General features: G+C 31.4%; 3 protein-coding genes across 3 annotated transcripts; all 3 read right to left on the bottom strand.

Moving 5' to 3' along the window:
* Positions 1-6,318: 6,318 nt before the first annotated feature.
* LOC106400493 lies at positions 6,319-6,873 on the bottom strand. Its single transcript, XM_013840849.3, has one exon. The coding sequence runs from the start codon at positions 6,871-6,873 to the stop codon at positions 6,319-6,321; it is 555 nt and encodes a 184-aa protein (XP_013696303.3).
* Positions 6,874-12,581: 5,708 nt separating this feature from the next.
* Positions 12,582-13,163, bottom strand: LOC106400553. Its single transcript, XM_013840902.3, has one exon. It carries the CDS (start codon positions 13,161-13,163, stop codon positions 12,582-12,584), a length of 582 nt encoding a protein of 193 aa, XP_013696356.3.
* Positions 12,685-15,191, bottom strand: LOC125609855 (peroxidase 65-like). The gene has a single exon (XM_048781388.1). It carries the CDS (start codon positions 15,101-15,103, stop codon positions 14,111-14,113), a length of 993 nt encoding a protein of 330 aa, XP_048637345.1. The 5' UTR covers positions 15,104-15,191; the 3' UTR covers positions 12,685-14,110.
* Positions 15,192-17,072: the final 1,881 nt, after the last annotated feature.

The following is a 17,072-nucleotide window of genomic DNA, read 5'->3' as shown; positions in this document are numbered from 1 at the left end:
ATTGTAGTAGCCACGTCCACGACCTCTGGTGTTTCTGCCTCTTCCCCTGTTATGATTTGAGCGTTGACTTTGTTGATGTTGGTTTTGCGACGGTGAGCTTTTGTGATCGTTGTTGGAGACGGAAGCAGTGAGGACCTTGTCTGATGAAGACGTTTCCTTATGATGTAGAGATTGTTTGTTGCTTCGTTTGAGGCGATCTTCTTCTAGCATCAGCATGTTTCTAGCGTCATCAAATGACGGAAACGGCTGTCTGTGAATTATCACATTGATTATGTTGTCGTACTTTGGAGAGAGACCATTTAGCATGTACGTAACGAGTGTTCTGTCAGTCACGGGAGCGTCGACGTTGGAGAGTAAGTCGGCGACTGATTTGATCTCCTGACAGTAGGCGTGGATCGTTAGATCTCCGAGTTCTTTTGAGCGTAGTTCATTATCTAGTTGAATGGCGCGCGCTTCCTTATTGTTTCGAAAGAAGTTTTCGATGCGGATCCAGATCTCACGAGCCGTGCCTCCAGATTTGAACGTGCTGCGGAAGAGATCTTTCGAGAGAGTGCCGTATAACCATAGTTTTATTAGCCCATCTTTCTTCTGCCACGCTGTGTCGTTATCATCAGCTGGTTGAAGCGTTCCGTCTAGGTGTCCAGAAGCGTCGAAGCTCTGACAGTGAAGGTAGAATAGCTCACGCCACGCATCATAGTTGTGGTCATTGAGATCTAACACAAGGGGAATGTGGTGTTTGATGTTTGTGACGCCATAGGCGCGATCGAGATTCGCAGGGGGGGCGGCCATTTGAGGAGAGTAAGAGAAGAAGAGAGGAAAGAGATGAGAGAGTTGCGGAAGAGATTGTTAGGTTAGAGGTATCGATAACCCTCTGATACCATGAAAGTCTATGATTTCCCTTGAAGGTTTATGTTGTATTCACATGTCAATATATAGTACATTCGAGGACTACAATTCAGGGATCTTCCCTTTACATCGTAACAACTTATAACAGACTAAAGAATATTCTGAAGAATATTACTGAGTGTCTATCAATGCAGAGTTTGGTGTTCTCAAAGTGCGTGTTTCACCTCCTCCTCTCAACAACAATGATCAGTAATCATCACTCTTATGATTGAACTATGTCAGCTTGCGTCTCGTTAAGGTTTATGGTCTAGTCTTCTCTTTCACTTTTTTTTTTCATTTCTGGCTTTTAATAATTGTATCTACGTGACCGAGGACTTTGTTGCATGTGGTTTGTGTTTATCATCTTTTATCGTTTATGGTTAAGTACGTGTTTTTAATTTCTTTTCTACGTAAATGTCATCAAAAACATGTCTATAACGAGATATTTTAATGGGCGTTTTGTTAAAACAACAAACTTTAAATTGTCTTTATAACAAATAAAACTTTATAGTAATTAATACCAAGAAACCATGCAAAATAAAAATTTAAAGTGTGATAGGATAAACATCTAAAAATGGTTGAAAACTTTACAGAAGATCGAATTGATTAAAAAAAGAAAGAGACGTTGCATTGAGAGTCGTTCGTATGTCTTTTTCCTTATCCGTGTCTATCGTTTCTCTTGAGTGTCTACTGCTAGGACAGGTTTGTATGGTCTTTCTTGTCTAGTTTTAATGGAGGGTGAACTTTTATTAAAAATCTGGGTTAATGTTTATCTTTATGTTTAATGGTTAAGTGCTTTTGATATCATCTCATGAATGTGGTCAAAACGTTTTCTTTGAATCTACATCGAGATATTTAAGGAATGTTTTATAAGGTAGAAAACTTTAAATTGTTGTCAAAAACAAACAAACAAACAAACCAAAATCTATATTCTAAAAAAATATATATATATTCTGATTCTTCTTACTAAAAGGGGAATGGGGGAGAGTGTCACATCATTTAATTTAATCCTCCAATAAGAAACCACTAATTTGCCATGTCACATTGAATTTTAGCTTAAACCAAATAAACACGTAAAGCGCCATTCAAATTCATTAACAAAATTGTATTTGGACATCTTTTTTTCCTTAACAAGTGCATCTGCGACGTCTAATAGAGTTCTCCTTGTGCGTTACGTTTCCAGCCTGGACCCTTCTCCGCTCTCTGCTCATTTTTTTTAACGAAGTCTCCATGGATTAGCTGAATCGGAGGTCCGTTTTCCTTCAATATACTTTTTTGGGAAATTTAATTTGTTTTGTCATCCTAAATCATATTTATATAATTGTACAATATTGTAGTGATTTTCTGGTAATGTGTTACAAATCGTTTCCTCACTTGTCTTTGAGGCTTTGTGTATACAGCTTTGTATCTTACTTCTACTTTGTACTATGTTTATAATCTACCAGTTGAAAAAAAAAGATTACTTCTGAGTTACTTTACGCCCATCATATATCATGATTATATTATTGAAGAAACAGAAAAGTTGCGACTAACTTGTTTATAAATTTGTCTATAATTTGTGTATGATTTTATGATGAAGTTTTAATGGTTTTCCAAAGTATTTTTATTCATTTGAGATTTGACATTCAATATCACACAATTTAAATTTGTTATCAAGGGAACGAAAGGGGTGGTTATTTATACTTGACAACTGAACAAAATTGATACCATTTGTTCATAATTTGACAATTTAGTTATTCTTCATTTGTTTGTAGTTTGTTATCGATGTCATAATATGTTCTATATTTTAGTCAAAAACAAATGTTTTTATATGAATAATTTCCTTATAACCAGCAAATATCATTTGACTACATGATCTAAACCAAAAAAAAAACTTAACATAAAAAACAAACTTATTAGTGAGAACTAATTATATTTTTATAACATTTGTTTTAGTAGAACTCACTTAACACCCTTATCCTTAATTGGATGCTAGCCTGGTAAGAATCTCCAAAAACCTAATTTATTTCTAATGAGAGACTCCACTAGCTTTTTTTTAAACACTTAGTTTCATTGAGTAAGGACCTTCTGGGTCAAGGAACATAACGTACTATGGAAGAAAAGAGAACTAGCAACAAAAGAAAAGAAGATACCAGTGAGGTATGGCAACAAATGAAGGAGAGAGAGATCCAGGAGCTAGAAACCAACCTAAGAACCGTGAGGTTAGGCAGAGTTTCTCAGTTCCTGCTCGAGGGTATGGCGAAGCCAAGCCAGTCCTCCAATAGAGATGTAAGACTCCACTAGCTTATTTCTTCCTTATTGTTTTTATTTTAATCTTTTACCGTGGAGAATATCCCACTAATGGCTATGTGTGATATCCGCAGCAAACTGCAACGGTATTTCGATCATTGTTATGAGAAAATCATTCTCTTTTTTAACGGGAGATATCTGTTTATTGTCGCCGTTGAATTTTATTCCGCAAAATATGGGTGCATCCTGTGCTTCAGTAAAATTAGTTGCGGCCTTCCCGAAATTCCGCGCTTTGCAGTAATTCAAACCTGAAGTTAACGATTTAAAGCTCTTGGAGTAAAGCTTAAGGCAATCTTCCAACAGCTTCTTACTAAGTATACTCTTATATTTCTTCTCTTTTATAATGTTCTCCACAATTCTTCTCACATTCGTTAAGTTTGATATGGCATTATTCGCTCCCACCACGGTCAGTTCATCGATATTTCTCACTTTCTGGCTCTCTGGATTCTCTCTGAGAGATGCAACGCAATCCTTTTCGAAAATTGAATCGCTGTCCTTATTTAGAAACTTTGTAATTTTCTTGCAAGATTTTTGAATCAGAGAATCTGCCACTTTGTTGGCTGTGCAACTATTGAAGAGAAAAACAAAAAAAAAGAAGTACATCTTCACTGTGTTTTTTTGAAACATCTTCATTGTGGTATCGTATATTGTAATTTTTTTATCCCATATAAAAGCAAGCAAAAATCTGCTCACATGAGAGTAATTACATGCTATTTTTAGATGACTTATGTCTCGCGTTGCCACTCCACTTGATTCGTTGCCTTTTTTCTTGGGTCAAACTTAGTTTTATATGGATAAATTAGATTAAGGACCATGTCGTAATTATCAATAGTCTTAAACCCTAATATCTATATATATTGTACATCTCTTCATATTATGGGATATTCATCATTGCCTAATATGTTATCAGAACTGCAATCCTAAAGACCAAACAAAACATTTATGTGGCCGCCACCCACTTTTATCGCCTCAATACTTCATATTTTTCTTCTTCCTCCATTATCGGCCATGTAAATCTCCTTCACACACACCATTGTTGTCTCTGAGTTGTCTTCTCTTCTCAACGTGAACATGATGATGTCACGAAGCTCAACCAACTATCTCATGTGGAATATCAAAGTTCATGCCTTGCTCGATGAATATTAATTAAAGAGCTAGACGTCTCCCACGCTGCAAACATCACCACCAATGGAGTCGTCACTACAAACCTTGTATTTATGTTATGGAAGCGCCAAGACAAGTTAATATATAGCGCTCTATCTCGGTTGCCTTTCAACATTCTCTCCACGACAACTACATTTTCTCAAGTCTGGAGTACGCTTGCCTCCACTTACGCAAAACCAAGCCGTGGTCAGTTGAAACAACTCAAACAACAGCTCCACAATATTGGACAAAAGGATCTAAAGCAATTGACGAGTATGTTCAAGGATTCACAAATCATAGCCGTGCTCGGAAAGCCCATTAATCATGAAGATCAAATCAACCCCATCAATGAAGGACTCCCGAAGAGTACAGATCAATGGCTGACCAGATCGAGTCCCCATTACATGCCTCCATGATATGCTAAAATTTACCCTTGTATTTATGTCTCATGTAAACCACACAAAAAATAACACATAATCTCATCTTCTTCCCCAAAGCTTTATTTCTCTTACTCTTACTCTCACTCTTGGTTTTTTCCTTTGTTTTATCTTCAACAAATTGTCCTTATTTTCACCAAAATCTACATTGTATCATAGCAAGTTAGCTTTTGAAGATCTATCTATTCCACAAAATCAAACACCTTATACTCTGTTTACATTATGTTTCCCAATAGATTCTCAGAAGCAACTTACTCTTTATGTGGTTTTCAAAGGAGACAACTATCTTCTATGGTCAAGAACCACTAAAATCGCCTTGAAGAGCCACGCCTTGTAGGAGCATGTATGTTGAAGGCCCTAAAAATATGTTTAACGAGAAAGGAAAGAAGACTGAAGGAGATGAAAATGCTGAGGAAAATGTTAAAGAGACTTCTACCAGCATATCTTAAGGGAATGTTAAAAGAAAGCAAGCACACATCTCATCCCTTGCTTTGGTGTTCATCGAATAGAAGGGGAGGAAGGAAGAAGAAGAGATCCAAGTCTAATGAAATCTGGAAAACATTTCAAGATATGAAGCGGACACAAGTCTAGTGAAGTCTGTTAAAATAGTGCTTTTTTACTCAACATTGTTCACTATAAGAAGAAGAGTGTTTTACACATAGGGCCACATTCTAAGTTTTTATTACATTTTGGGACAGTTTTCACTACTAAGTTAGTTTATTATTGTTGCTCAAAAAAACAAAAGTTAGTTTTATTATTGTTGTTTACCATGTTATCTCTTAACTAATATGAAAATAAAGTGGGGTTTTTGTTACCCTTGTTTTTAGTTGAGGGTCCAATTGGCGTTGGGTAGATCGGGTATTCGGGTCTTCGAATCGGGTTTGAGTTGAATTTTGTCGGGTCTGAGTTCTTCAGATCTTAATATTTAGACTCAACAGAATAACTAGAATTTGTCGGTTTGGTTCGGATCCTATTGGATCTGGATAAATTCAGATCTTAGATATTTGGACTCAATAGTGTAATTAGAATTTATCGGTTCGGTTCGAATGAGTTGGATTAGGTTCGGATCCTGTCGGGTCCGGCCCAACACAAAAAATACTTAAAAATATTTAAACATTCAAAAAATTCAAAATTTTACCCAAAACCTAACCTAGTAACATAAAAAATATCCAAAATTTTATCCGATTACCCGAATTATATTTTTAAAAATCAAAAATTTTATCTGAAACCCAAAACTATACCCAAAAACTCAAACCCAAAACTTATAAAATATCTATAATACCAAAAATATACTTGAAATGAGGGAAAAATCGATATGATTTTTCATAAACTGACAGCTGAATTATTGTTCATTTGTTTATAGTTTGTAATCGACATCATAATATTCTGATACAAATTATTTCCTAAGAATCCGCAAATATCATTTGATTACATTATTCAAACAAAGAAGAATTTAACACACAAAATAAAATTATTAATGAGAACTATTTATATTTTCATCACTTTTTTCAGTAAAAATCACTTAACACCTCTTTTAAAATTCTGGCCTATCAGCTCCACTAGACTATAAATTATGTTCCATAAGTAACATATAAGGAATGTTGATCATTGTTAAGAGAAGATCATTTTCTTTTTTCACGGGAGATATCTGTTGATTGTCGCCGTTGAATTTCAACTCGCAAAATACCGGTGCTTCATCTGCATCATTAATTTCATATTGTGCCTTCTCCAAGTTCCCCTTTTTGAGGTAATTCAAACCTGAGGTTAACATGTGAGCGCTCTTGGAGTAAAGCTTAAGGCACTCTTCCAACAATTTCTTACTAAGGCTACTCTTATATTTCTTCTCTTTTATAATCTTCTCCACAGTTGTTTTCACGTTGCTTAACTGTGACATGGCGTTATTCATTCCGACCATGATTAAATCATCGACATTTCTCGCTTTCTGGCTCTCCGGATTCGCTTTGAGAGATTCAATGCAATCTTTTTCGAAATTTGGAATGGTGTCCACTAATATAGATTTTGAAATGTTTTTGCAAGATTCTTGAATCAGCGAATCTGCCACTTTGTTGGCCATGCAACCAGTAAAGAGAAGAACAAACACAACAATGTACATCAACATTTTCATTGTGTATTGTTTTTTTATGAGTGGTATATTTGTACCTTGTGAGTCCATTTAACAGCAAACAAAAGATCTGTGAACATGACAGTAACCACATGATTTTTTTAGATGGCTTATGACTCGCGTGGCCACTCCACTTGCTTCGTTGTATTTTTTACTGGGTCAATTTAGTTTATGAGCCTACTTACTAATTCATTTAAAACTATTTTTGTAAACACGAGAGGCTGTGTGTTGTGATGATATCTCTTAAAATGATTTATAAAACAATAAGGTAAAATGTTAAAAACGATCTCTAATATCAAATAAAAATATTCCTTTAATTTTTCTCATTCCACAAACCTGTCTCATTAATTTCATCAAAAAACTAGTTTCCCAATATTTATCGATGTATAATATGCTTTTATCTATATATTTTAAAGATAACAATTTACATATTCATGAAAAACAAACATCCCCCTCTTCTTGATTTGTCTACATGAGATTCATTTCCTAAAACACGCATGAAAAAAGTAGTACATATACATAAATGACCAAGTTATTCAGTCACTACTTTCGATTCAAAAATTAAGTGAGACTAGTTATATTTATGTAAAACTATAAACATTTTTCTAAGTTGTGATTGTCTGCAGATGCTAATGACATTACTCAACAAGAATATACACCTACAAGGGTTAAATGCTATAACAAAGAAGTATTTGGAGAATCATAGGATTTATGGATGAACAAGTGTTGATGCCAGCAAATGTGTCAAGGCTGATTTTGAATGTGCAATTTACTAAATATACTTAGCGAAATGAGTTCAATCCCCAAACATAGGCATAAATTTCTTATATAAAAGTCTATTTAACCAACAAACCAAACTCTACAGCTCATACATAGAATTGAAATCATCCTCATTCGATTAATGTATAGAAAACATTTCCCCACAAAAAACCCCAATAAATTATGTCACCCAACGTTTTGGATAATTTGGGCTTCAAGTTAGTTACAATACCAATTATGCCCCGAAACAGATTCAAATGTTAGCAAGTAACCGCTATTGCCTTGCAATGCCATTCACAAATAATAGTTACTAGATTTTGACCCGCGCAGGCGCGCGGGTGTATATTTTGAAAAATATGTTGATATTTGTTTTTCATGTAATTATTAGGATTTGGAAAAATGAATCCGAGGAACATAACCGATACCGATCCAAAGATATAGTACCAAACCCAAACATAAATTGATTAAATATTCTAATTATTCAAAATTTTGTTATTTAGAGAACCGAATCTGATCCGAACCGAAGTATTTGGGTATCCGAATTTATCTAAAAATAGATTTATATACTTATATATATTAATTATTTTTAGATTTAACGTATATAAAACATCAAAAATGATACTTTTAAATTGGTTTAAATACTTGAAAATATATATGGACAGTCAAAAGTAAATATCTGAAATAGTTAAAGTATACTCAAATCACCAAAAATATTTAAAATAATTATTGATTTCGTATCCAAAATTTTAAATCAAGCCAATTGATATGTTAAGCTTAAGTATTATGACATATGTTATTCAAATTTATACGTAATATATTATTTTATTTATACATTTTGAGAAATTTAAAATATATAATGATTTAAGACTTTAAAAATAATTTAAATTAGTTATCCAAACCCAAACCAAACCCGCAAAGATCCAAATCGAACTCAAACCAAAATTTAGAAACATTCTAATAAGGCTGAAATCTTTGACCCCGAAAACTCAAAATACAAACCGATCAGAACTAAACCCGTATGGGTATCCAAAAGCTCATCCCTAGTCATTATTATATATTGTATTTATCATCATATAATTAATCGTATTTTATATGTACCATCATATAAGTAATCATATAATTAATAGTATTTTATACATACCATCATATAAATAATTACATATATTATATTTTTAAAACTTAATATGAAATATGAAAACCATAATTTGAGTTGGTATTTCAAATTGGGCTTTGTATTATATTTTTCTTATATATATTGACAATATTTTTTTATAATGGTTATTGAAAAATAGTTTAGTAAAAATCCATTTTTGAATATATGTATATTTTTGAATCAATTTTTGATATAAATCAAATTTGAATTATTATTTTGATTTGAAATATGTATATAAAGTTTAAATTTTGTTTTATGGTTAGTTTAGAAATTTTTTTTTTAGGGAATTAGATTGACCCATTTTGGTATATTTTAAAAGTGGCCTAGATAACTTTCAATTTTTTTAAAAAAACATAAGCCCATTACTTTTTTTTCTTAATACTACTATCCTTGTTTTCAAACAAAAATATTTTTTTTTAAAAGACTGCAATCCATGTTTCCAAACACTCCAAATTTTTAAAAGTCCTATTCAAGTCTCCAAACAATCCAATTTTGTACTTGAGTTTTAATAAGATAGACTAGAGATTGACCCGCACGCCCGTGCGGGTGTTAATTTTTACGGTTTTATAAATTATTTGTTATTTTATCATTAGTGTTATATATTTAAGATGTGTCGTCGTATAACTAATTGTATTCAAAATATTTGGTTTGAATCGGGTAATAAGATTATTTTTGGTACAAATATACACTCTTTTCAGATACATTGGTTAATTAAATATTTTTATATTTCTACACATCAAAATCAAAATCATTCAGACCCGAGAGGATCCAACTCAAGCATCATACATAAATTTATAATATCCAAGTGGCGCCTAATTTAAAAATCCAAAAAAATTAATCCCGAAAGAAACAACTTGTACCTCAATGAGTATCCGAATGTCCATACTTAACTGATTTTGCAAATAGATTAAAAAGGAAACTCTTTCTATATATTTGGCAAAAATAAGAAAAATAGAAAGAATTTTTTATTTAATAAAATAGTTATATGAAGTGAAACATTAAGTGATAATAAATGTAATACTTTTTAATTATTTTGATTTAAATTATTATCTTGTTCATATAAACTATGCCTTTGAATTATGTGTTTTGCTATGTAATTTTTCACCAATTGGAACTAAGACAAAAGAAAGTTTTAGTAAAACATATTAAACCAAACTATTAACCATATGCAAAACTCGGTTATCTTACATTTTTATTTTTTTTATAATTGCACAAAGTTAATATTGATTAACTAATAAATAAAAATCTACATTATTACTTTTACGGTAAATATAATTAATGATGTAATATATTGTTAAAGTAATATAATTAATGAAATTACTAAAATAAAACTATACTTATATTTTTATACATTAATATTTGTTTTTCATAATTAGTGTTTTATATTTTATATATGTCGTAATATAACTAATTGTATTCAAAAGATCCGGATCGAATCAGATAATATGGTTATTTTTGGTACAAATATCCAAACCCGTTTCAAATACATTGGTTATTTAGATATTTTAGGGTCATATACATCAGAACCAAACTCATCCAGACTCAAAAGGATTCAACTCAAAACCTACACATAAATTTATAATATTCAAGGAGTGAGTAATTTTAAAACAAAATAAAACGATACCCGAAAGGAACGACTCGTACCTAAGTGGATATTTAGTGTTCATGCCTAACTGATTTTATAAACTAATATAAATGATATTTTTTATGTGTTTTGCTAAATTAAGTGAAACTGAAAGAGTTTTTTTATTTAGTAAGCAATTATATTGAGTGAAAAATTAAGTGACAATGAATGTAATTCATTTTTATTATTTTGATTTAAGTTATGATTTTATTCACTAAACATGTTTTTGAATTATGTTTTTGGCTACGTAATTTTCCACTGATTGAAAAAAAAAATGTTATAGTAAAACAAATTAAAACAAACGCTTAACCTTATGCAAAACTCAGTTATTTTACTTTTTTGATTTTATAATTGACACAAAACTAATATTGATTAACTACTAAATAAAATCTACACTATTATTATTATGGTAATATAATTAATGATGTGAAATATTGTTAAGACAATATAATTAATATGAGTGAAATATGGAAATACAATTAATGTAGTACTGCTATCTTCGTTTCCAAACAATTTTCAGTTATAGTACTATTCATGTTTCCAAACATTACTAAAGTGTACTTCAGTTTTAATAATATAGATGTAACACATAAATATACCAAATCAGATTTCATACGACTAAGGAAATAGTTTAATTTAGAAAATCATCAATACTCTTTGTTAATCATAAACCAATAACAGCCCCTTAATTAATACAAAAGTTGATCTTCACATATTGATTTGAATATATCACTTTCAAATTCGTTAAACCTTTTAAATACTAATTGATAACCGAATTTTAATAGTGTATTTTCTTCAATTTAATTTTATTGGTCTGTTTGGTTCAGTTCACTATTTAGGTTTTGACAGTGTGCAACCTACTTTCCAAATTTAGCATATAAAAATGGATATTGGAATGAGTAAGGATTATAACTAAGTGGTTTTAAAATGTTTGGTTTATAACTGATTGATTTCAGTTGGTTTATTACTGGTTTTGAAGAAAATGACTTTGTAGGGTTCAATTACAAAAACTCAATATACGTGCGGTTTATGACTGGATTTAAAAGGTCCGGTTTTTTATTGTTCTTATCTATATTGTTATTTGCGAAGTAAATTTTTGGAATCAAACTCTCACGTTAAAAGTTAGAGTGGTTAATAACGTTTACACCCTTAATGAATAAAATGTATAATTAAACTAAAAATAAAAACAAAATTTTAATTTATTTGATTAGATAATTGATTAAATTAATAATAGTAAGAATTATCCAAAATCTGAAAATATAATTTAAAAAGAGAGATAATTTATGTATGTATTGTATTGTTATCTGAAAAAGTCTTTTAGTAAAAAGTTAAAAACATGAGTTATATAACTAAATATTAATCAAATAAAATGTATAATTAAATTAAAAAATAAAAACAAAATTTTAATTTATTTGATTTGATACTTGATTAAAATTAATAATAGTAAGAATTATCCAAAATCTGAAAATATAATTTTAAAAAGAGACAATTTATGTATATATTGTATTGTTATCTGAAAAAGTCTTTTAATAAAAAATTAAAAACATGAATTATATAACTAAATATTAATCAAATAAAATTCTTAATTATATAATTAAAAATATAAGATTGAATTATCCAAAATCTAAAAATATAATTAAAAAAGAGATAATTTCTATATATATATATATTGTATTGTTATCTGAAAAAATATTTTAATAAAAAGTTAAAAACAAAAATTACATAATTAAATATTAATCAAATCATTTTTTTAATTATATAATTAAAAATATAATATTAAGTTATTTTAAAATTTATTTTAGTATAATAAATATAGTGTACAAAAAACTTTTCAAAAATTATGAAAATATTTAAGCCTGCATCGCGGGCAAAACACCTAGTTGTATCAACTAACTAGATGTATTTGTAGTATCAATTTATTTGGGGAACAAATCAAAGGTAATCTGTACAAAGTAAGTTTTGGAGAAAGCCTCTTAATGATGTATTAAAGGAGTAGTTTTAATGTTAATGGCATTTGATATGATTGTAATTATTAGGGAAAAGTTAGAATTAATTCTAAATTGTACTTCTATTTCAACAGTTTAAGATATTAATTTGAAAATACATTGATCTTATCAAACATTATAATCTCAAACGAAATTGGTTAAGCAGATCATGAATACATTTAAATCATTTGTTGATTGTCCCCGGTGAATCGATATCCACTTTCATAATAAACAGCCCAGGAATTGAAATCATTATTAAAAGAAGATTATTCTCTTTTTTCACGGGAGATATTTGTTGATTGTCGCCGTTGAATTTCAATTCGCAAAATATCGGTGCTTCCTGTGCATCTTTAAAAGCATTTTTAGCCTCATCGAAATTCCCCTGTTTGAGGTAACTCAAACCTGAGATTAATAAGTGAGAGCTCTTGGAGTAAAGTTTGAGGCAATCTTCTAACGACTTCTTACTAAGACTACTCTTATATTTCCTCTCTTTTATAATCTTCTCCACAATTCTTTTCACGTTCTTTAAGTATGAGATGGCGTTATTTGCTCCTACCATGATCAAATCATCGATATTTCTCGCTTTCTGGCTCTCCGGATTCTTTTTGAAAGATGCAACGCAATCCTTTTCGAAATTTGGCCATTGGCTTACCAAACCTGTAAACTTTGGAACATCCTTGCAAGATTTTTGAATCAGAGCATCTGCCACTTTGTTGGCCGCGCAACCATTGAAGAGAAGAACAAACGTAACGAGGTTCATCAACATTTTCATTGTGTGTTTTTTATGAGTCGTGTGATGGTAACTTGTGATCCCATATATAAGCAAAAAAAAAATCTGCTAAGGTGGGCGTAACCACATCCTTTTTTAGATTGCTCATGTGTCGCTTCGGCACTCCACTTGCTTCGTTGCCTTATTTCCTGGGTCAATCTTAGTTTGTGGGTCTATTTATTTCTTCATTACAAAACTATTTTATATGACTCGTCATTTAAATTCCTTGAACATGAACATATAGTTTGCTTTCCAAAGTTCAAAGAAAACACTATGCGATAGGTTTTGAATATATCTCTTAGAATGATTTGTAAAAACAATAAGGTGAAAGGTAAGAAACTTAATTTCAAAGCAAAAAATTCCTCGAATTTTTGTATTCTATAAACATCTGACTCATTAATTTGCAGCCCATTTACGTTTGCATATATATACCGTTTTTGGAGACCTAATAGTTTTATCAAACATATGATTTTATAGTCATGATTCTGTTTTTTTAATGAATGTTAAATTTTATTCATCAAAAAAAAAATCTTTTTACATCAAGTGAGACTTTAAGCTAAATAGACTTCTACTCCTATTCTTATTCCATTTCTTTACAGCAACCTATACTTCAAAACTCCTATAGTCGTGATTCTGTTACTTTGCCTTACTATCATTGCTAACAGAGTAATTTAATTGGTGTATATTGCTAACAGAATAATTTAATACAATGTATGTTAAACTACAATAGTTCGATACATCTATGTATAATATAATTTTAGATAACAGTTAACAATTTCATGAAAAAACAAACATCTTATATTGAATTGTTACAGTACCTTGCTTACGATACATAGTTTTAAACACATATAATACCAACGAAACCTTTCTTCTGCACAATTCTCCTTTCTCTCCGCAAATAAATAACATAAATATTATCATTTTGTTTTCGTATTTTCCTTTGCTTATACGTTTAGATTGTTGAAGTGGTCGCACCTACGTCTTACTTCTCCTTCTTCATTCCCCTTAACACCAACCGTACCAAGTTTCTCCATCGCACTTGCGAAATCTTCAAAGAATGCTTTCTCGTCAGTTGCGTAAAGCTCAACGAACGGTTTCGTACTATTGTCTTTAATAAGGAGGTGGTCGGAAGCTAATAGCCCTAGTCCTCGTTTTAGGTTCTTGAAGTACATGTTGTCGAATTTTCCCGGAGTCATCACGTCGTTAAACGCTGCGATTGTGTCGTCCACGGTGTGGTTTTTGCATAGCTCTTTCAGAGCGGTTGCGAATCGCGGGTTGATTTCTGGATCAGCTTTTGACCCGTAGAGACGGTCACTAAACTCTTTGCAGTGAGAAAATCCGATTGTGTGAGCTCCGCTTAACGCTACCATCTCACGTAGACTAAAACCGTTTTTCTTGAACATCCCGTGAATGTCATGGACCGTCTGGTTAGGCATCGGGACGTTTCCTCGGACTTTATGGGCTTTGGATTCGAGTCCGTCTTTACGACCAAGCTTTACATCGAAGTAAGGTCCTCCTACCATTGTGACAAGGTCACGCGTTGCCTGCGCTAAAATATCAGCGCATGACACAACACCAGGACAAGACAGCTCGAGAGCTGTCTTAATGCGATTGACAATGTCGAAAGCATCTCCTGGGAGGGAGTCGTTAAGATCATCATCACGTTCCGCTTTGTTAAACGAGTTGGTCGCTATCAGAACAGACGCATCACAACCTTCAAGGAAACAATCGTGAAAGAAGAGACGGAGTGTTCCGGCAGCAGTTGTCGGCTGTTGAGATTGCTTGGTTAAAACGGCTTCACGCACGATTTTGTTGAAGTCGGGGCATGTTTTTTGGTAATAATCCGTTCTCAAGATAGCTACATCAGCCGATACCGCTGGTGCAACAACAACGAGAAGGAGGAGAACAAAAGGGGTAGGACTACGAGAGAGACGCATAATTGATGTTGGTAAACAATAAATGGGAATCGAATTTGAGAGAGAGGTCTACAAGGTAGACTTCTCTATGATCAATTTTCGTCGAAAGCAGTTAGAAACGAAGAGAAAGGGCTTTGCGACTATTTCATGGCTTAGGAGGTTTCCAAGTAGAGGCTACGTAAATTGATGGTTTTTATTTCCTAATGCGTACGTGTGGTTGTTTTTAGTTTTTCCTATCTTTGTATTTACCTATTTATTGAATGGTTTAAGTTGTTTTGAATTTGGTTCTTGATTTGTTTTAGTATACTATAGATATAAATACTGGCTTAAAAAAGGAATACAGGAAAGTTTTGGTTATTGCTTATGTATGTAATTTGGTATATAATTATTATAATTGATAAATCGGATGTATATATATATACATTTATATTTATATGTATGATATTGATATTATGTAATTTTAATTAATCAACTTATTGTTTGTTTTTTTTAACACTGATTTATTCAAATCGTAAAAGAGACAGAGTTTTGGCTTAAGCCACATCAACACATACACCCATCAGTAGATTAATTATTTTCAGACAAACAAATGATGCCTTAGATGCTATGGAAACATGTTTCTGGTTAAAAGATGCTAATGACTCTTTGTCGCTCAGGGTCTCCTGAATTCACTCTACTTGCAGCTTTTCTCACAATACACCCAGCCAATAAACCTTTCAGGCCCACAGCAATTTCAACCTCCTAACCAAGGCTCACAAAACCCAAAACTTCCTCACAATGGCTAAAGATGACAAATGCAAAGGTTGAATGCAACAGGTATGTAAACAGCCTTATTGCAAATTCAGCAGCTTGGTATCACGCTATCACGGCTCCAAACAAACATCTGGTTGGCTTCTGGGTGCTTGTAAAGTATGTGCCTTTCTGCTCGCTAAACAGAGCAACAGGTAATGTACAGGGAGAAGTCTTGGTCCTTAAATCCTCTGGGGATTATATGTTTGTTTTTGCCATGTAATATTTTAATATCATCCTCTTATTGTAGTCAATTCTACCCATAGATTTTTTAGAACTTGGTGGTTGTGTCTGGTGATATTGATATGATTACTACAAGCTCTTGGTTTATTTGGATACTAGTATTCACCGCCCGTGCTAAGCACGGGTTAATTTATTGTTTTTTAAATGTTATGATTTTTGTCATAATTTTCAATCAAAATATTTTTTTTTTTTGGTGAAAAAATGTTAAATCAATCAAAATAAATTCTCATTTTGAAATAGTATATGAACAGTGCACATAATTTAGAGGTGCTTGCTTTGAATCGAAGCCGGTGAAAGGGGGAAAAGCAACAACATGTTTGTAGTATTTTCAAAAGTAAATAAAAACGTATTATATACTTAAAATAATTTATTTGATCCATAAAATTTATTCACTAATTTCATACAGAATACAAATACTTAATTGAACATAATGTAAATTTAGATGCAATGAATCTTTTAAATTTACTGCTATTTATTTTCTTGTAGTTTACAATATCAATTCTATTGTCATTTCATGGTTAGTTACCTAACTTATTTTTGGAAAGCAAATGCTTATAAACAAAATAAACCAACATTACTTTTGATAGTTTGTTTGAATTTTTGGATTAAAAAATTACAAATTTTTGTTTGCGTTTTTCATCTACAAATTTTAATTTGCTTTATTAAAAAGAAAACAGTTTTTTTATTTATTACTCAAAATCTTTCAGGAAAAATACTATTGTAACTTTATACTATTTTAATGTTTTAGATAACTGCTACAACTATCCAGTAACAAAACCTCAGAAAATTCAAAATTAATTACAGAAAATTATTCAGAAATTAAAATTTATTTTTGAGTTAACAGAAGATTTTGACTAACCCACATTCACAACTTAGATGGTCAAAAATATTTTGTTGCATTAAAGATTACGGCCCTAACTTTTTTTGGTGCAATTATTAATGGCCCTAATTTTTATAC

The sequence above is a fragment of the Brassica napus genome, chromosome A6 (assembly GCF_020379485.1).
Source record: "Brassica napus cultivar Da-Ae chromosome A6, Da-Ae, whole genome shotgun sequence".
NCBI lineage: Eukaryota > Viridiplantae > Streptophyta > Magnoliopsida > Brassicales > Brassicaceae > Brassica > Brassica napus.
This window is presented reverse-complemented; position numbering and strand designations above follow the sequence as displayed.